Source organism: Heptranchias perlo, chromosome 1 (genome assembly GCF_035084215.1).
Source record: "Heptranchias perlo isolate sHepPer1 chromosome 1, sHepPer1.hap1, whole genome shotgun sequence".
In the NCBI taxonomy this organism is placed as follows: Eukaryota; Metazoa; Chordata; class Chondrichthyes; order Hexanchiformes; family Hexanchidae; genus Heptranchias; species Heptranchias perlo.
Genome location: NC_090325.1, coordinates 168,091,310 through 168,112,780, shown reverse-complemented (window position 1 = coordinate 168,112,780; position 21,471 = coordinate 168,091,310). Strand labels below are relative to the sequence as shown.

Here is a 21,471-nt window from a genome sequence, read left to right as displayed (position 1 = left end):
TTCCTGTAAAAAGCCAGCATGCTTTCAATTAACAGGATGGGGCATGAAATCAATTGTTGAATGAGGCGTGTGAGCTCACGAGTGAGAACAGCCAGTTTGTTACAGGAAATGGAAATAATAATCTCCTCTAATAGGATCTTTAAGATGATGAGTGTTGGTGATGAATTCTAAATATTTTATTCCATAGGTTCTGCTCTTGATCTCAAGAACTTTTATTCATGTGCACAGCAATAAGACAGGGATACAATGCCATGAAGAACAGTCCACGAGTGCAAAGAAGTGCACTGCTCTTTGTGAATAATATTTAAGACTTGTTATTATTATATAAGAATTAAATATACTATGCTGGGTTCATGACTGCAGTGGAAAATCAAGCGCGTGTTCAGTCTTCTTACATAGCCAGTCTCAGTTCCAAAGCCAGATGCAATGTGGTAACCCATAACATAAAGTTGGTACAAGAAAACCTCACTAGCTTAGAAAAATATTATGTGAGAATGCTGATGACCAGTGGAGATTAGTATTGTGGGATATATTTCCTAGACACTGGAATCGCCAGATGGACCACAATACTCTTTGCCGGTCCTGCACATTCCTATGCTCTTAGGGCAAAGGAAAAGGTGCACATTTTATAAAACTATGGATAATTGGGAATGATTAATAAGACTAATTTAATTAAGGGTTTAAGATATTATAAACTACAGAACGACGGTCAAGTGGTTTTTATGTCATCTGAACCTAGAGATTAAATTACAGCCTTCATTCTCTACCATCTTTTATTTTTTATAATCTGTTGTTTTGTAATCTCAATAAAATGAAAGCAATACTAATGACAGTCAAAAGTAGACCTGAAATGGCACATACTGGAGACTACGAGGCTGCAATATTTACAGGAAGGTGGGAAGGGAGCGGGGGCAAATGTTTGCGGTGGGGGGGAAACACGGAAATGCCGGGAACGTGGAGGTCCTGCTGAATTTAATGGCAGGACCTCATTATCGTTTTTTACTCCATTTCCCGCCTGGCAGCTGGAAAGATTGAGAGGCTGGCCGGCTAGGAAAGCCAAACGGTCCCAGGCAACCGGGAAACATTGTGGGTTGGTGGGTGGGGGGAGTCGAACCGGCAATCGGGAAGGAGGGGGGACCAGAAGAGATTGCAGGTTTGGAGGTGGGGGCGGCCAATCGTGACAGAAAATTTGCTTGAGGAGCGGGGGGAGAAGCCTGCTCCTCCTGGCCCACAAACAGCGCTCCAAAAAGCCCTTACCTGCTGGATCCAGCTGCCAGGTTTCCCGAGCCCTGGGAAACCCGGCCCGCAGCCGTTAAATTCAAATGGCTGCTTAAATCTGAGGAATGGAGCCTCATTTAAATATTATAGTCACAGACCCACCTCTCCAGAGCCGGTTACTCGGATGCCTCCAAACTCGCCACGGTTAAAATGGAAGTAGGCGCAACCACGGCGGGTTGGGGGTCAGGTCTCACATATTTGCCGATTTAACTCCCTCCCCCCCACCGTCTCCCACCCGTCGTGGGAGATTCCCCCAAGAGTCTGTTGTGTACTCATTGCAGAATAATAGTCAAATGAGTGCTTAATGAAGAGTACAATGTACACTTGGGAATACCTATGAGTGTACAAGTTACAATCTCATTTGGGTGGGACAGGGAGCGGAATTCAGATGGCATCATCATTGGAAGCAAGACTTGAGCAGTCTGTAAGTGTCAGCTGAACCCCAAATAGAGATTTCTGCCACAAAAATCATGCCAGGCTAGCTATGTTATATACTGTGAAGTTCACTCAGCATTGGGTCCTTCTTTTATTACATTAGTTGTTAACAGGTAGAATGTTCTGTGCCATTGATGATTTCCACATTGAATGGTTAAATGATTATGATATAACCACTAAAAGGTGTCAGCCCTGGCTCAGTGGTTGCACTTTTGGTCCTGAGTCAGAACGTCATGGATTCAAATCTCATTCCAGAAATGTAAGCACGTAAAGCACATAATGTAGGCTGACACTTCAGTACAGTACCGTGGGAGTGCTGCACTGTCAGAGGTACCATCTTTTGGATGAGATATTAAATTGAGGCTCCATCTGCCCTCTCAGGTGGATTTATTTGAAGAGGAGGAGGGGAGTTCTCCCGGTGTCTCGGCCTAAATCTATTCCTCAACCAACACCACCAAAAAGTGATTATCTGGTCATTGCTGTTTGTGATCTCACTGTGTGCAAACTAGCTGCCATGTTTTCCTACATTACAGCAGTGACTACACTTCAAAACTATTTTGTTGGCTCTGATATGCTGTGGGGCATCCTGAGGTCATGAACGGTGTTATATAATTTCAAGCTCTTTCTTTAGAAGTTTATTAAATGACAATCAAAAGTCAATTCCCAGGAAACAATACATGTTAGCATATATTATTTTTACAGTTCTTATATAGAATGTTAAGGGCTTAGTACATTTTATAAATAGCTAGTTTGGGAATGTGAAGACCAGAAAATTGTGTTGTTTTGTTGCTTTAAAACTGTCATTTTATGGTAGTGATCTGACAAAAATGAAATAAGCAAACTAAATTCACAGTTAAAAATGGAAGGAAATTTGAAGGAAATTCTGTGGTAACATCAGTGATATACAGTTATATATCAGCAATGCATCACAATGAATTACTCTGGCTGGTGGCCAACAATTTAAATTCTTCCTAATCTCTAATAAAAAACAAATTAATAAAGAAGGATGGTGTACATTAAACACCCACTACTAAATCAACTTGTTTTGTCATCCAGAACAGATTCAAAGCACAAATCATGCTGCCCATCCTTTGCTCATAAAATAATTAAAAGTCATGACTGCAGGAGATGTCAAATTCATTACAGCATGCTCCACTATATCAAAATAAAGCATATTGCAAATGTTTTGCGTATCTGCTTTTAGTCAGTATCTTTATCTCTCTATTTTAAAATTCTTTCAAAGATCATTAATAACTGAACACTTCTCCCATGATTTATATTTATTTTTTCATTTTCACATGCATTTGTTTGCTTTTTCATTACTTAATGGATAGTGGACATCTTTTTGCAAGGTTTTCTGTGCTACATCATTGTTTAACATCTATTAATTTGAACATTTTTGTTTTGTTTTAATTTTTCCGTAATTTAGAGAAATGATGACAAACTATACTTTGATCTGGTCAATCTCCGACTCTTTCATTCCCTTCTTCAACTTTTCTATCTCCATTTCTGGTGATAGGCTGTTCTCCATTATCTACGACAAGCCCACCGGCTCCCACGGCTATCTTGATTTTGCTTCCACCCCGCTTCCTGTAAGGACTCTATTTCATTCTCCCAGTTGCTCCATCTCCATCGCATTTGTTCTGATGATGCCCCCTTCCACAACAGAGCTTCTGAAATGTCTTCCTTTTTCCTCAGCAAAGGAGTCCCCTCCACCTGATTGACAGTGCTCTCAACTGTTTCCGACCCATTTTCCACACTCTTACCCCTTCTCCTCCCTCCCAGAACCACGACAGGTCCCCTTTGTGCTCACCTTCCCCCCACCAGCCTCCGTGTTCAAAGGATCATCTTCTGCCATCTCTAGCGCCATGACATCACTAAACACATAGGGCTCGATTTTGGCGTCGGGTTTCCGGCGGGGGGGGGGCCCCGAAAATCCCGATATCCGGTCACGTGACCGGATCGCGACGAAATCCCGGCCACTTCCGGGTACCGCGCTGATGTGCGGGGCTGCGCGCGCAAGCCCCGCTGGTGGGAATCCCGCAGGCAATTAAAGCCAGCGGGGTTCCACTTGAGTGTACTTACCTTGCTTGTTGAGGTCAGTTAATGAGCTGAATCAGCTGTCAGAAGAGGAAGTGTGGGATTTTAGGTTCAAGGCAGTGAGTTTCACACACTGGGTGAAACAGTCTCTCTCCAACCAGGCGTGTTGCAGCCAGCAGCCTGTGGCAGGTGCCAAGGTGCACTCCACGGGGGAGAGCCCTCACCCACGCAGGAGGCCACCGCGTCACATAGGGCAACCCCTGCCCCCCACCACCCCCCGCCAAGCCAGAGGACAGACCGACACGAAACCGCAGCCCCAGTCCGAGGAACCACCCACCTACCCTGCACAATCCCTCAGACCAACACCTGCCAGATGGGTGGTGTGTGGACACCCTCGGAGGACGAACAGCATGACCAGCCCCAGCAGCCTCGCAGTCCGCCGCAGAGACGTGGAGCCCCCCAACACGGTGTTGTTGCACGCCCACCTGCACAGCAGGAGGGAGGGCTACCGCAGAGAGAGACGCATCGCAGAGGGCACTACCCTCGCCACAGGGTCCACAGACCGAGGCGCAGCTCCCCGGACCTCTCCGAGCAGCAGTGCACAGGGAGGCGCAGATTCGCTCGACATGTAGTCATGGAGATCTGCAGCCTCTTTCATGCCGAGCTGCTCCTGGCTGGCCCCAGCACCAACTGCTTACCTGTCGCTGTCAAAGTCACCACTGCCCTCCACACCTTCTCCTCCGCATCCTTCCAGGGTGCAGCCGGCTACACCACCGATGTCTCTCAGTCGTCTGCGCGGACGAGCCCTGCAAATACACCTGCACCTACTCTGCAGTAACACGATGGGTGGCATCAGTGGTGGGTCCTCATAGTGATACCCAGGAGCGGGCATTATTGGACACAGCGGACAGGATTCGCGGAGACGTGGCAGTGGTGGTGTCAATATAATGTGTGCTGTTTGTTGCTCTGAAATTCAATATAGGTAACACCCATGACAAACCCTCAGACACCCTTGTGCACCCCCTTCATGCTCACGACACGTTTGCCTTACGCTGCCTACTGCACATATGTGATGCATGCCCTGTGGCTGCAGCACAGGTGGTGGCAGGTTGAGTGAGGCTGGCCGTGAGGGAGATGCACGAGAGGGTGAGTATGGGATGGAGCAATGAGATTGTATGAGGATTGGGTTGCGTGTTAGTGGCAGGATGAGTACTGGCGAGGTGAGTAGGTGGAGGTAAGATGAGGATGGGGTTTGAGTGGGTATGAAGGGTGATGTGACAGAGTAGTGTTGGCGGTGCCGAAGGAGATGTGGGGTGGGGGCAGTGTTGTGGCAGACGGAGTGTAGGGGAAAGACTTTGTGTTCTCACTGTGGCTGACCTACTGCGGTCATTGCAGCGCCTCCTGCACTGTAGGCAGGTGGGCCATATGTTGGTGGCGCAGGTGACCCCCTCTGCCACCTCGAGCCAGGCCTTCTTGGTGGCAGTGGCAGGCCGCTTCCTCGCGACCGCCGGGTGGAAGATCTGTGTCCTCCCCCTCCTCCTCACCCCATCTGATGATACCTGGGGTGAGGCCTCATTAAACTGGGAGCAGCCTTCCCCCTGGGCTGCTCCATGCTGCAATTTGTTCCATTGGTTGCAGCATCTGTCAGTGGAGGACTGCCCCTTTAACTAGAGAGCCTCCAGCTGACAGATCGTACTGCGCACGCGCAGCCCGCCCGACGCGCAGGCCAGCGCCGCGGACCCCGGAGGAGCAGGTAATTGATTCCTATTAGTGTGTTGCCTGCTACGATCGCGCGAGCAACCCACTAATTTCTTCGAGCGTGTTGACCACGCTCCCGAAACCCGACCCGCCGGAAACCCGCAGGCCTGCTAAAATCAGGCCCATAGTCTCTGCCCCTCCTACTTCAGCATTCCAAAGGGACAGTTCCATGCAAGCACAGGAGATGCAACACCTGACCTTTCACCTCCTCCCTTCCTACCGTCCAGGGCCCAAAACACTCCCTCCGGGTGAAACAGCGGTTTAGTTGTACTTGTCCAACTTAGTATACTGTACTCACTGCTCATGATGCCATCTGCTTTATATTGGGGAGACCAAATGCAGATTGGGTGATCACTTTGCTGAATATCTCCGTTCAGTCCACAAGCATGACCCTGAGCTTCCGGTCGCTTGCCACTTTAATTCTCCATCCCACTCCCACTACGTCTTTGGCCTCCAACACTGTTCAAATGAAGCTCAAAGCAAGCTCAAGGAACAGCATCTCATCTTTCTACTAGGCACTTTACAGCCTTAACATTGAGTTTGACAGCTTTAGACCTTAACCACTGCTTCCATTTTCTCGGACAGCAAGTACTGGTAATGGAGCATGACTGCATCAGAGCCACTGGGAATGGAAGAGGTGTAGGCTGGTGCTTGGGGTGGGGATCCCCTATTGGCACATGGTGGTCCACACCCAAAGGGTCTACCTGCCTTTCTTCTGCCACATTCCCGGACCAAAGGAGCCTTCTCTTCTTTGCCAGATTTTCCATGCTTCCCTCCTCCTCTGCTATTCTGCTGTAATCATTTACACCTCACCTGGACCCATCTTTTGTTTCTATACTTGTCTCATTATCACCTCCTTTTGCCTTGCACCATCATCACTTGTCATTTAATCACTCCTGCCCTCCACCTCATCACAGACCTCTCCCTTTTGTTCTTTTCCTGCTCCCTTTTCCATAGCTCTGTACTGCTTAAGAGCTGTTCATATAGAGTCATAGAGTTATACAGCACGGATAGAGGCCCTTCGGCCCATCGTGTCCGTGCCGGCCATCAAGCCCTGTCTAATCTAATCCCATATTCCAGCATTTGGTCCGTAGCCTTGTATGCTATGGCATTTCAAGTGCTCATCCAAATGCTTCTTGAATGTTGTGAGGGTTCCTGCCTCCACAACCCTTTCAGGCAGTGAGTTCCAGACTCCAACCACCCTCTGGGTGAAAAACTTCTCTCTCAAATCCCCTCTAAACCTCCCGCCTTTTACTTTGAATCTATGTCCCCTTGTTATAGAACCCTCAACGAAGGGAAAAAGCTCCTTAGTATCCATCCTATCTGTGCCCCTCATAATTTTGTACACCTCAATCATGTCCCCCCTCAGCCTCCTCTGCTCCAAGGAAAACAAACCCAATCTTCCCAGTCTCTCTTCATAGCTGAAGCGCTCCAGCCCTGGTAACATCCTGGTGAATCTCCTCTGCACCCTCTCCAAAGCGATCACATCCTTCCTGTAGTGTGGCGACCAGAACTGCACACAGTACTCCAGCTGTGGCCTAACCAGTGTTTTATACAGCTCCATCATAACCTCCTTGCTCTTATATTCTATGCCTCGGCTAATAAAGGCAAGTATCCCATATGCCTTCTTTACCACCTTATCTACCTGTTCCGCCGCCTTCAGGGATCTGTGAACTTGCACACCAAGATCCCTCTGACCCTCTGTCTTGCCTTGGGTCCTCCCATTCATTGTGTATTCCCTTGCCTTGTTAGTCCCTCCAAAGTGCATCACCCCGCACTTTTCCGGGTTAATGTCCCTTTAATTCGAAGCTGTCATATCGCCTGCGAGCCAATAGGAGCAAGTTCCGGATTTGCACGTTTCACTGCACATGTGCAAACGCGGGAAATTGCTCCTTCAATTCACCATTAAAAACTGAGAGTGCTGTTGAGCTCTTCCGTTATTTAGGGAGCAATTTCTGGCCCATTATGTTTATATGAATAGAACAAATGTTACCAATAATATTAAGATTTACCTCCCATACAATGGACTTGAATCAAGGAAAGCATTATTATTATTATTATGGGTAATTACTATCAGTATTGTGGAATTTCCTGTCTTATTTTCTAATGTATTATTTTCTGGAACAGCTACAATTTTAGAAAATGACAATGCTTTACCCATCTTTTGAGAAGAAAATTAATTGACTTAGATATCATAGAGTCATAGAGAGACATAGAGTTATACAGCACGGATAGAGGCCCTTCGGCCCATCTAAGGTCTTTCTGTTCTGAAAGGTCAGACGACAGCGACTACACTTCAAAAGTACTGCATTGACTGTAAAGTGCTTTGGGATGTCTTGAGGTCGTGAAAAGCGCTATTTAAATGCAAATCTTTCTTTCTTTCTCCACAGTTGCTGCCTGGCCTACTGAGTGTTTCCAGCATTTTATGTTTTTATTTCAGACTTCCAGCATCTGCAGCATTTTATTTTTGTTTTATATTTTGATGATATAGTTCTTACTTTGCAAAAGGTAACTCAAACATTTAAAAAAAGACAACACTGAGAAAACATGTTTCAAAGACACAAAGAGCTGCGATTCCTTCCACACTGACAGGGTACAAATGACGGCATGGTGCGTAAACTAGCTTTAACTGGATTGATAGGAGTGTTACAATGCTGCTTATTAAAATAGCCTTAAACATGATCATAAATGTTTTGTTCCTCTTGGTGTTTTGCAGGTAATTATGGCTGGCCAATGTGAATGGGCAGATACCTGTTTATGCCTTTTTAACAACATCATCATTGATCCAGTGTTGCCAACTATGAGATCAAATAAATTCACAGAGAAAGAAAACAGAAGCTTAACCAAACTTAAAATGTCAGTGACCATGCCTAACTATTGCAATTGGACAGTTCACAACCAGTGGAGCACTGGACTGTTGGTAATGAATTTTCATTTTTTATTTTTCAGTTTTCATTCAGTTTTGATGGCAGGCAAAAGTTCAATCTTATGCTATTTATTCACCACCATGCTTCTGATGGTGTGGACAAGGCACAACAACTGAGAAAGCTGATTTAATTAAACAGATTTTAAATTAAGTATTTTCTTCGAGCACTCATGTTATTCCTCCAGTTATGTTATTGATTCAATAAATTCATTAAAAGATTGCTAAGATATAGGCTGGCAATGCAACAAAACATTGGAACTGGCTAGCAATTTATTAAATCAATATGGATCATACTGTAAAACCAATACAGACATTGGGCCATATTTTGCTGTGAAAGTAACAGCGAGGCGAACTGGGCTCACTGTCATTTCTCTGCAAATCAGACAGTAAGCTCCACGATCACACATACGCAGTCAAACGCGGAAATCCAGAAGTTGCTCCTCTGTAAGCTCCGAGAGAACGACAGCTCGCCGGCTGGTTCCCCATTCAAATGAATGGAACGGCGTGAAGTTCCTGCACTGACCTGATGGATACGAACTGATCTTGCCAAAAAAAGTACATCAAGTCATTTCAAGTCTAAGCATATTTTTGACTGCGTGGTAACTCTTAACAACTGCCAAACAACCTCTCTGGCACTGAAAATTAACTTTTACAAGTGAGGAGTCTTATTCCTTCAGATTTTAATTATTGTTGGACATTTAAATAATATATATTTTTTTACTTTTTCTTTCTGTCTCTTTTATCTCTGTCTCTTAATTCAGTATTTCTTACCTGCTCTTTATTTCGCTTTCTGTACCTGATTTGACATTGAATTCTCTATTCTAACTTACACTTCCTGGTTCAGTCTCTTATTAACATGCTTCAATCTGATTGGTTGAGGGGATACACAGTTGCTTGCCCTGTTCACACAAGTCCCAGATGCCCTGCAGCGGGTGCCGCGTTGGATTGAGCGTCCGATGAGAGGAACATACTGTGCAAAAGCCCATGTAAAGTCGATGGGCAAGTGCAAGTCTAACAAACGGCGGGCGCCATTTGTTCACCACTCCCAGGAAATATTTCAATATTTTACAACATTCTATTTCAACTGTGTTTTATTATTAGTGTCGAGAAAACTGTATTTGTTTTCCAATTGCTCTTGTAAAGAAGCAGATGGGCTAAATTGCCTCCTTCTAGTGTGCAAATGTATATGAATCTATGACATTCTGAAAGGAGAGGGTAATTTTTGACCTGGGATTGTTTTAGAAACAGGTCCTATGCACATTACTCTTAGGGAGTGAATCATTCAAAACACTGGAAGAATATATAGGTAAAATTCCAGTTTTTAGACATTGCCTTAGGAAATACTGCAGACTCTGGTTTCGATAAAGTTGCTTACCTGCACTTGTGGGTGCTGGGATGTGAGTAACATAAGGGAAATGACGAAACCTGGGAGGGTTGTCATTGATGTCTGAAACAGTTAGAAACACGGTGGCTGAACTGGAGGTGGCTTGAGGTATGCCTCCATCAGTAGCTACCACTACAAGACTGTACATTTCTTTGCTCTCTCTGTCCAGCAGAGCACTTGTGATAATTTGTCCGGTAGATGGATTAATGGAAAACTGGGAGTTACCACCAAGCAGGCTGTAGCTGTTAGGGGAAGGGAAAAAATGAAATTAGTGCATTTGGATTAATTCACACTTATCAGCCTCAGCAAAGTGAACTTATGAAGAAAGCAATGTCAAGATCAAATTAACGGTTCATTGTACAGTCTTTTTTTAAAAAACACTTTTTATTAGTATAAATATCACTCTAGCTGCTATCAAGAATCCTTATTCTCAAAGCTAAAATGTCAGATGGAATCATTTGATATGTGATAGTTGCCTTTTTTGTGCTATTATAAATGACTACATTTCTATCAATGTTCCTTTTTTCTCCCCCTCTCTCTTGAACATCTTGCCATGCCAGAATAAAACTTAACTAACTGGTGCAGGTTCTTCTTGTAACTCATCCAAATGGCAGTTCTTCATGCAAAAGCCTAGTGAGTACAAGCAAGGATATTCCACTACTGTTTACCCAGTGTTCACACAAAACCCGTCCAGCAGGGGTCACTGGATCAAAAATGAGGTTCTCTCTTCCCTAACCCTGGCCGGTTGTAGCCAGGCCAATTGCTGCCCTGGCTCTGCTAATTCAGCCCAGGCCAGAAACCAAACTGGGAATCTTCCTGCACTGTATAGCTCAGGACCGTATTTCCTCACCGAATCATCGGGGAGACTTCTCCATGCATGTTGGATCTTATAACCATCTACTCCTGCTATGTATTGAGTACGCACGTGTGTTTGGTTTGGTTAAGTACACAGGATAATAGTCTCTGACTACTTTAACATTTACAGCAGATCAGCTGATTTTTAGACACCTCATTGAAGGATTAGTCTAACCTGTACTGACACCAGCCACCCTTCTCCCCTCCCCACCAAAGTCCAATAATATATAAATCTCCAGATATTAAATAACATAACACATTGGGCAACATTTTAACACCCGCCAGCGGGTGCGTTCCTGGCGGGGGCCCCCGAAAATCGGGAAATCTCTGAGCGGGACCGGAGCCCACCTTGAACCCGCGCACTTCCGGGTTCCCCGATGACGCGCCGGCGTGCGCGCGCAGCCCCCGCTGGTGGGAATCCCGCAGGCAATTAAAGCCAGCGGGATGCCACTTGAAGGTATTTATTTGGCTTGTTCAGGTCATTAACTGACCTGATAAGGGATTATGTGCGGAGGGGTGGGATTTTAGAGCAAACTGGGAGTGTTTCCCCCAGTTCAAATGGACCTGTTGCAGCTGTCAGCCTGTGGCAGCTGCAAAGGTCCATTTGACAGGTGTGGGGGGGGGAGACCCTCACTCATTGCAGGAGGCCACTCTGTCACTTGGGACAAAGTTTGGCCTCCACCACCCTCCTCCTGACAATCAAAGTCACCAACTTGCACACTTACCCCGGGGTCCAGAGACATGTACCTACCTCGCGGACACCCTCAGATGTACATCTTCGGGATGGGGGCCACCGCAGCTGCAGTCATGACCTCCTTGGACGGCGAACAGCATCACCAGCCTCGCCATCCACCTCTGACATGTGGAGCTCCACAACACAGTGCTGTGACACATCCACCTGTACAGCAGGAGGGAGGGCTACCGCAGAGAGAGATGCGTCGCAGTGGGCAGTACCCTCGCCACAGGGTCCACAGACCAAGGCTCAGCTTCCTGGACCTCTCTGAGCAGCAGTGCACACGGAGGCTCAGTGTCATTCGACATGTAGTCGTGGACATCTGCAACCTCCTTCATGCCGAGCTGCTCCTGGCTGGCCCGAGCATCATCTTCTTACCTGTCGTTGTCAAAGTCACCACTGCCCTCAACAACTTCTCCTCCGCATCCTTCCAGGGTGCCACCGGGGACATCGCCGACGTCTCTCAGTCGTCTGCGCAAAAGAGCCCTGCAAATACACCTACACCCACTCTGCAGTGACACAATGGGTGGCATCAGTTGTGGGTCTTCATAGTGATCCTCAGGAGAGGTCATTATTGCACAAACCAGACAAGATTCGCAAAGACATGGCAGTAGTGGTGCCAATATATGTAATGTGAGTTGGTCAGAAATTCAATATAAGTAACAACCATGACAAACCCTCAAACACCCTTGTGCATCCCCTTCATGCTCACGACACTTTTGCCTTACACTGCTTACTGCACATATGTGATGCATGCCCTGTGGCTGCAGCACAGGTAGTGGCAGGTTGTGTGAGGCTGGCCGTGAAAGAGATGCACGAGAGGGTGAGTATGAGATAGAGCCATGAGATTGTATGAGGATTGGGTTGAGTGGTAGTGGCGGGATGAGTACTGGCGAGGTGGGTAGGTGCAGGTAAGATGAGGATGAGGTTTGAGTGGGTATGAGGGGTGATGTGACAGAGTAGTGTTGGCAGTGCTGAAGGAGATGTGGGGTGGGGGCGGTGATGTGGCAGATGGAGTGTAGGGGAATGAGTAAGTGTACTCACTTTGGCTGACCTACTGAGGTCATTGGAGCGCCTCCTGCACTGTATGCAGGTGGGCGATATGTTGGTGGTGCTGGTGACCTCCTCTGCCACCTCGAGCCAGGCCTTCCTGGTGGCAGAGGCAGGCCGCTTCCTCCCGCCCGCCGGGGGGGGGAGATCTCTGTCCTCCTCCTCCTCCTCACCCCATCTATTGGTACCTGGAGTGAGGCATCATTAAACTGGGAGCAGCCTTCCCCCTGGGCTGCTCCATGCTGTAATTTTTTCTGTTTGTTGCAGCATCTGTCAGTGGAGGACTGCCCCTTTAAATAGAGCTCCTCCAGCTGACAGATCTTACTGCGCATGTGTAGCCCGCCCGACGCGCAGATCAGCAGTGGGGAACCCGGAAGACCAGGTAAGTGGATCCAATTAGGCTACGATCGCGCGGGGAGCTGACTGATTTCACCGGGCGCGTGCCCCCCCCCGCCGAAAACACGCAGCCCTGCTAACATCGGGCCCATTGATTCCAAAACTGTGACTCAGAGCCAAGTGTGTCTTTAATCGGTCATGAAAACTCTGCACATCATTTCCTAACAAAGTAGGCAGGTTTGGGTGCATGTGCTTTACTGATTTAAAGCAAATAACTAAATATGCATGTGAAAACAGTATGGCTAATGTTAGACTCCATGGCAGCAAGGTTGAATGCAGGCAATCAATTAGAAGTGCTTTGATTTGAGCAACAAGGTGTGTGTTTCAGTTACCCCTTAATTAAAGGCATGACCAAAGTTGAAAAAAATAACATTTTACTGAAATCAATGCCAGGAATTTTGAAGCATGATTCTGGTGAAACTTCTGTAAAATTATAGAGACTGCACCTGATTATTATTATAAAGTAGAATGTGAATTTTCAAAACCCCTTGCATTAAATTCAGTTAAATGCTATTTTTTTTTACTTTGTTCCTGCCTTTAATTATGAGTTAACCGAAGCATTCACCTTGCTGAATAATGGCCACTTGGACTTACACATAAGCAAGTTTAAGTCCTTGAAAATACTGTTCGAGTCCTCCATCAAGGAATCACATTTTTATATTTGAACCTTCCTACAAATGGACAAAAATGTACATTCAATAGGCCCAGATTAATCTGAATTATTTTCTACTCATTAAAAAAGAAAGACTTGAATTTATACAGTGCCTTTCATGACCTTATGGAGGCCCAAGGTGCTTTACAGCCAATTGAGTACTTTCAAAGTGTAGTCACTATTGTAATGTAGGAAACGCGGCAGCCAATTTGTGCACAGCAAGCTCCCACAAACAGGAACGTGATAATGATCAGAAAATCTGTTTTAGTGATGTTGGTTGAGGAATAAATATTGGCCAGGACTTTGGGGAGAATTCCCCTACTCTTCCTCGAAATAGTGCCATGGATCTTTTACACCTACCTGAAAGGGCAGACAGGGCCTCGGTTTAACATCTCATCTGAAAGACGGCATCTCCAATAGAATGGTTACATCATAAACGGAGGCCATTTGGCCCATCTAGCCTGTGCCGGTACTTCCTCAGTATTGCACTAGAGTGTCAACCAAGATTTTGTGCTCACTGTAAGACTTGAACCCACAACCGTCTGACTCAGGGACAAGCGTGTTACCACTGAGCCACACTAATGGCATAGAGGCAGGTCAGTGGTCTCAGCTTTTGCTTCTGTATCAAATTAAAAAGTTGCCCTGCATGGCTACTATGCTCGTAAAGTAATGCTATTGATGTAGACAGCATGCAGAATGTGTTCAGATCATGGCATTACCCTCCCAGTGGCAGTGTTCAGGTAGGAAACTAAGTTGGGGCTCATCCTGAATTCATGGCGAGCTCCCGGTGGGACTCTTGCCACCAGTCACAAAATCCTGGTAGTGCTGCTGTAGGACCACCATTGCAGCACCACAAGAGGTGACTGGGCACTTAAAGAGGCAGTAGGGCCACGAAGATGGGAAGATCGGTGTCTCTTGAAGGCTTGGCAGTGAGCGAGGCCTACCCAACGTAAGTGGGAACCCGATCGGAGGCGAATACAAAGCGGGGGCCTTAGGGTTGATACTGCCTACTGCCACCTTCCCCATGGTGGACCCAGGAAGCTGTGGTAACTGTTGTGGGAAATGAGGGAAATCCAACAGGGACCCGGCACCGCACCCTGCCACCATTTGCGAGCGGCCATGGCAATCCTGGCAGGGGCAATAAGTTCCGGTTATTAAATTCTGAGGCAGCAGCAGGCATAATCAGCCACATTTTCCATCATTCTCTACCCTTTGGCAAGATCACAAAGGAGAATCCCACTCCTCATCTCCAATCTTCTAATAACATGCCTGAGAGCTCTCACTTCTACTCCTTTTCTCTTAAATCCTCAACCACAAATAAAAGCCCACTGCTGCAGCTTCATAAATATTATTCAAAAGCCATCTAGCTCATCCTGCATATAATTAATGACATTATTAAGAAAAACAGAAACTGCTAGAAATACACAGCAAGTCCCTTAGTATCTGAAAAAAAACTGGTTTTAGATGTTGATAGAACTCCTGTCCAATTCCAGAATTTTTTGTTGTAATTTCAAATTTTCAGTAACTGCAGTTTCTTTTCATATCTGTAATTAAATTAGCAACTTGTTGGAGGTTTATTAAGTTTCTAATGCAAAGACTTCAATTTGAGTGGAAAGACAAATAGTTGAGGCGACAGGTTGCTGTCTGAAATGCTAATCATATTAATGGGGGTATTAAAATAAATTTGCTTTCTATAAACTCCCCTAATGATTCTTACTGAGAAATTCAACTTGCGCCCGAAATGGGCATAAAATCGGTGGAGCGGTGATTCTGCTTGCCGCTTCGTGCCGGCCTAAGGCCAAAGCCAAATTCAGTACTGGACCTTATTTAAATGTGGCCGGCGAGCTGCGGACGTCAAATGGGCGCCCCACTGCAGCTCATCGGCCAGGGAGGGCAGTTTGGGAGTGGAGGAGGGAAACGATGACGGTGGGGGGGGTCTCGACCGGACCGGTAGTGGGCTGGAGGTTTTCTTAGTGGGCCTAGGAGGAGTACTCCTGCTTCTCCTGGGCTCATAAAAATAAAAACTGAAAATTTCTTGGGCCATTTTTTAAGCACCCTCCAGCCTTCAAGGATTGATGTTTAGGCCACTCAATGTCTGGTACAACGAGGCGCAGCCATTTGTACAAATAATTTTGCATTATTTAAATATTTGCATATTCAAGGAGCATAATGCCTGTTTCAGGCAGGTACCCTGGATGACTAAAAGTCACCTGAGCCAATATGGCATCCAGTGTACTCCAGCAGAGTTTGAGCGCAGCAGATTGCAACACAAAATTTGGAGGTTTTACGCCGAATTTACATCAGAAAAGTGGATGCCGTGAGTTGAATTTCTCCCCCAGTGAGTTTGTCCAGTGCATAGCTGAACCATGCAAACACACAAATTCTACAATGGATCTATGTTGAGCTAGCTGATCTCATCTGTGCAGCTATAGAGGCACTACAATCTTTGGGTTGGGGAGAGGAGAATGGGCCATTGTTCCCATTCCTAACAATTGGAAGTATGCATGTGATTGGACAAGACTGGACTCATGGATGAATAGCTGCTGACATATGAAGGCTTGTAAATGAAGAATAATCACTAATGTGAGTTATCAGGGGGTGCCTTGGACCAATGGAACCATAACCTAGAAAGCAGTCAATGCCTTTTTTTAAGAGGGATGAAAGGGGGGAAGGAGAGATAAAATTAGCAAAAAAAAACCTGGCACAAGTCTGACAGATGAAAATATCAGATTGTTTCTTGAATTCTACATAACAGAAAAGAAATTCTCAACATCCGTCAAATGCAGTAGCCTCCATAGATCAAACAGGCCCATCTCCCATGCCTTTGTCAATCCACCACCTCACCACTGTTCCAGGACAATGATGTTTTGTCCACATTGAAGAATTACAATGGCCCATCACAGCATTCCAGTTGCCTCCTTTTACCTTAAGCAGACCCTTGAATTGAGCTAAACCAGATGCACTATGAGAACCAAACGATGGGTATATAACCAAATTTGACACAATCTCCCTGGCATCTAAATTCATCCTGGGAGTTAATCACCTCCCCTCTAACCCACCACATTCATAATACACTGAAGGAATGTTTAGAAAATGATAGTAACACCTCTGCTTCTGGGATGACAAGATTCATGTAGCTATTTCCTAATCTAGCTTCCAGCAAGTTTAGTGGCGTCCTTCTTCTAGGGGCAAGTTTCTGCCAAGCAGTTATATCATACTTAAGAGCATTTAATTTAACCAGGCTTCAAGGATATCTTATCGGTTCTGTATATGCCTTAACAATGCAGGAAACAAATGTCATAGTCCTGCCAATTCTTAATGTTATACTCCTGCTAACGACTCTGTAATCCTTGCACCTAAAAATTGCTAGGATTAGAAAAGCAAATAGATCACCTCATAATTGCTCAGTACTGCTCAATTTTAATGTACCCCTTTCTACAATGCTTCTCACTCTGCCAATTATTGCCAAATTAAGTGCAGTTTTGTTGTGATGTGGCTTGTGTCCATCATAAACTTGGTTGTGACAGCTTAAACTCATTTCACTTGAGACTCTCCAAGCTACTGGACAGAGTGAAACTTTTATCCCATTGTTCTGAGCTGGATTCTAATCCATCTCCAAAAGATGGCATGCATGTTGAAACCTACTCTGTCATTTAGTCCTTATGGTTACTCTTTTCTAACTCGTTGATCTCATGCGATGTTGCACAGAGGGAGCCAAAATCAAAAGAATATGCAGGTCAAGCAGGGTTAGAGGGTGGGGGGATTAACTGAAACCAGGCATTGGAGAGGGGAAAAGGGAGATGGGAAGACAGTGAGGAAGGGAAGGGGAAGTGAAAGAGCAAGGGGATGAGGAGGGGAAAAGAGGGGTGTGGGGGAGGGGAGGGGAGAGTAAGGGGTGAGGAGAGAGTACAAGAGAGAGAGGATGAGGCAAAGGAGGAGGATGGGAGGTGAGGAAGAGAGAGAGGGCATGGGGGTTGGAATGCCAGGGAAACTAGCTCAGCAGGGAAAAGCAACCCATATTTTCATCTTGAGTGTGGCAGGGGGAGAGAAGAATGGGTGAACTGTCCTTCACTCCACTCCTGCTCCAGTTTATTCTCAGATGGGGAACAATTGCGTTAAGCCAACCCTTCCCTCCTCTAGGGTCTGAAACTGCACTCGGAGGGTGAGGGGGGGGTTGTACTAAGCTATGCTGTAACACCCCAAAGGATCCTTGGTGCCAGGAGAGGAGGGGTCTGAGCTATCCCCCCACATGTCTTGCCATTCACTCCCAGTTGGGTGCGAGGTTGTAACATGATATTAACCATCCCCCCACTCTGGTTTTACTCTCAGTGTGTGTGCATGGAGTGGGTGTAGTGATCGTTACATTCACATTTCCAGGCTATATTTCTCTTCTCAGTGGTGGGTATTGGCTCTCCGAGCGGCCAGCAGACAGCATCGCAGGCCCAAAGATTTCACTCATTGATAAACTGGAGCTCCAGTTACGAAATACTTCTACATGCAAAAGGTGGTAGAAGTTTGGAACACGTTTCTGCAAACGACAGTTGATGATAGCTCAATTGTTAATTTGAAATCTGAGATTTATAGATTTTGTTAACCAAAGGTATTAAGGGATATGAGGCTAAGGCGGGTATATGGAGTTAGGTCACAGATCAACCATGATCTCATTGAATGACGGAAAAGGCTCGAGGGGCTAAATGGCCCACTCCTGTTCCTACCTTCCTACATTCCTATAATAAAATTTCAATACCCTACAGGGAGTGTGCTGGCTAGCTGACAGGCAACAGCAAGGGCACTGGCAGAGCGGCAGGAGTGGGACAGAAATGCTGTTATCCTGAGAGAGGACAGCAGGTTCATGTTCCATGGAGCCACTGCCACTTACAGCTTCCTGTTATGCGCCACCTTCTCCTGAGAGAAAGCAGGACGTCTGTCAGTGAGTGTCTTGCAGGATATTTGGTTGATGTGCCTGTCATGTTTGAATAGCTGCTAGTGTGTGTGATCTGTGAGTTGTGTGTGTGCGGATTGCAACAGTGGTAATGTGTGAGGGTGAGAGGAAGCATCTGACTGGAAGAGTTGAGTACTGATTGAAAGAGTTTGTTGGTATGTGGGTGATGGTGGGGGGTGGGGTTTGGTGCATGGAACAGTGGATGCGGCTAGTGGTGCAGTTGGTAGGAGACGCCACTTGATAGTTGACCTCACTCACCTTGACCACTGTGTCAAAGCACTGAACTTCTCCCTGCACTATATCCATGTTCGTGGTGCTATGCGCCTGGCATTGACTTCGTCCCCTACTGCCTCCCACTGCCTCTCGAGCATATATCTGGAGGGCCTCTTGCCCTCTTGCGGACATAGGATGCCCCTCCTCTGTCCACCTCTTGCAACAAGGCCTCTAGTGCATCATCAGAGAACCTTGGTGCACGCTCTCTCTCAGGCCTGGTACCAACTCAGATCGGCAGATTGGTGAGGTCTGGCATACTGATTGGAGGATGTTGGATTTAGTGGTGCGCAACCTTTATTCAACGTATTGACATAACTCATCACTGTGTAAACATAGGGACAAGACCTGCATCTGTATTTTACGTGTTCGATGTCTGATTTCTGTTCAGATTCAGTGCGGACCCGTATCTTATATTTTGCAAATAATAGATGCAGGCTGCCTTTACGTGATGCTAACTACTCGCACGATATCGGGGCCCACCTGCTGGTGAGCAGCCACTCAACAGCGCAGTGAGGCCTGGCTGCTTGCAGATATCAGATAAATGTAAGGAATCTGACAACACCAGGTTATAGTCCAACAGTTTTATTTGAAAATCACAAGCTTTCGGAGGCTTTCTCCTTCGTCAGGTGAGTGTGGGATTCCTTGAAGGTTACCGCATATATAGTCAGAGAACAATGCCTGGTGATTACAGATAATCTTTCCAACTGCCCGTTGTCAAGGCAATCAGACAGAGAGACAGTACATACAGGACTACTGAATATACAAACGGTCCGAACCCAAAGACAGAGAGAGAGAGAGAGAGAGAGAAACATCCGAAAGAAAGAGAAAGAGAATGACCAGTTGTATTAAAAACAGATAACTTTTATTCGCTGGTAGGGTTACGTGTAGCGTGACATGAACCCAAGATCCCGGTTGAGGCCGTCCTCATGGGTGCAGAACTTGGCTATCAATTTCTGCTCGACGATTTTGCGTTGTCGTGTGTCTCGAAGGCCGCCTTGGAGAACGCTTACCCGAAGATCGGTGGCTGAATGTCCTTGACTGCTGAAGTGTTCCCCGACTGGGAGGGAACCCTCCTGTATGGCGATTGTTGCACGGTGTCCGTTCATCCGTTGTCGCAGTGTCTGCATGGTCTCGCCAATGTACCATGCTCCGGGGCATCCTTTCCTGCAACGTATGAGGTAGACAACGTTGGCCGAGTCACAGGAGTATGAACCATGTACCTGGTGGGTGGTGTCCTCTCGTGTGATGGTGGTATCTGTGTCGATGATCTGGCATGTCTTGCAGAGGTTGCCGTGGCAGGGTTGTGTGGTGTCGTGGGTGCTGTTCTCCTGAAAGCTGGGTAATTTGCTGTGAACGATGGTCTGTTTGAGGTTGGGTGGCTGTTTGAAGGCGAGTAGTGGAGGCATGGGGATGGCCTTAGCGAGGTGTTCGTCATCATCGATGACATGTTGAAGGCTGCAGAGAACATGGCGTAGTTTCTACGCTCCGGGGAAGTACTGGACGACGAAGGGTGCTCTGTTGGTTGTGTCCCTTGTTTGTCTTCTGAGGAGGTCTATGCGATTCTTCGCTGTGGCCCGTCAGAACTGTCGATCGACAAGTCGAGCGTCATATCCCGTTCTTACGAGGGCGTCTTTCAGCGTCTGTAGGTGTCCATCGCGTTCCTCCTCGTCTGAGCAGATCCTGTGTATTCGCAGGGCCTGTCCATAGAGGATGGCCTCTTTGACGTGGTTAGGGTGGAAGCTGGAAAAGTTGAGCATCGTGAGGTTGTCCGTGGGCTTGCGGTGGAGTGAGGTGCTGAGGTGCCCGTCTTTGATGGAGATTTGTGTGTCCAAGAAAGAAACCGATTCTGAGGAGTAGTCCATGGTGAGTTTGATGGTGGAATGGAATTTGTTGATGTTATCGTGTAGTCTCTTCAGTGATTCTTCGCCGTGGGTCCAAAGGAAGAAAATGTCGTCGATGTATCTGGTGTATAGCGTTGGTTGGAGGTCCTGTGCAGTGAAGAAGTCTGGCTCGAACTTGTGCATGAAAATGTTGGCGTATTGGGGTGCGAATTTGGTCCCCATGGCTGTTCCGTGTGTTTGGGTAAAGAACTGGTTATCGAAGGCGAAGACATTGTGATCCAGGATGAAGTGGATGAGTTGTCGGATGGCGTCTGGAGATTGGCTGTTGTTGGTGTTGAGTACTGATGCTGTTGCAGCGATGCCGTCATCGTGGGGGATACTGGTGTAGAGTGCCGAGATGTCCATCGTGCTGAGGAGTGTTCCTGGTTCAACTGGTCCGTGGGTGCTGAGTTTTTGTAGGAAGTCTGTAGTGTCGCGACAGAAGCTGGGGGTTCCCTGTACGATGGGTTTCAGGATGCCCTCAACGTATCCAGAGAGGTTCTCACACAGGGTTCCGTTGCCTGATTCGATAGGACGCCTCTGAAAGCTTGTGATTTTCAAATAAAACTGTTGGACTATAACCTGGTGTTGTAAGATTCCTTACATTTGTCCACCCCAGTCCATCACCGGCATCGCCACATCATATCAGATAAATGAGCAGGCAGCACGAATCTCACTTGCTGCCTGCATCTCAACGACCGGGCACGGGTTTATCGTGTACTGCGATCCCCATGCCTGGATTCGGGGGTTATCGAATGTAACCCCCAATATTTCTGGTTTTTATAGTGTTTTTTTCTTTCTCCTTACTGAGATCTGCACTGTTGTTTTTATTTCTTTGAATGCCTTTTTATGGTATTCGAATCCGTTAC

General features: G+C 46.6%; 1 protein-coding gene across 1 annotated transcript in view; it reads right to left on the bottom strand.

Annotated features, from left to right (window-relative positions):
- fat4 (FAT atypical cadherin 4) overlaps window positions 1–21,471 on the bottom strand; it is a 380,125-nt gene that overhangs the window by 85,044 nt on the left and 273,610 nt on the right. The window contains exon 9 of the mRNA XM_067993487.1: window positions 9,813–10,063. Coding sequence (XP_067849588.1) covers window positions 9,813–10,063 — 251 coding nt within the window. The remainder of the gene's footprint in view (window positions 1–9,812; window positions 10,064–21,471) is intronic.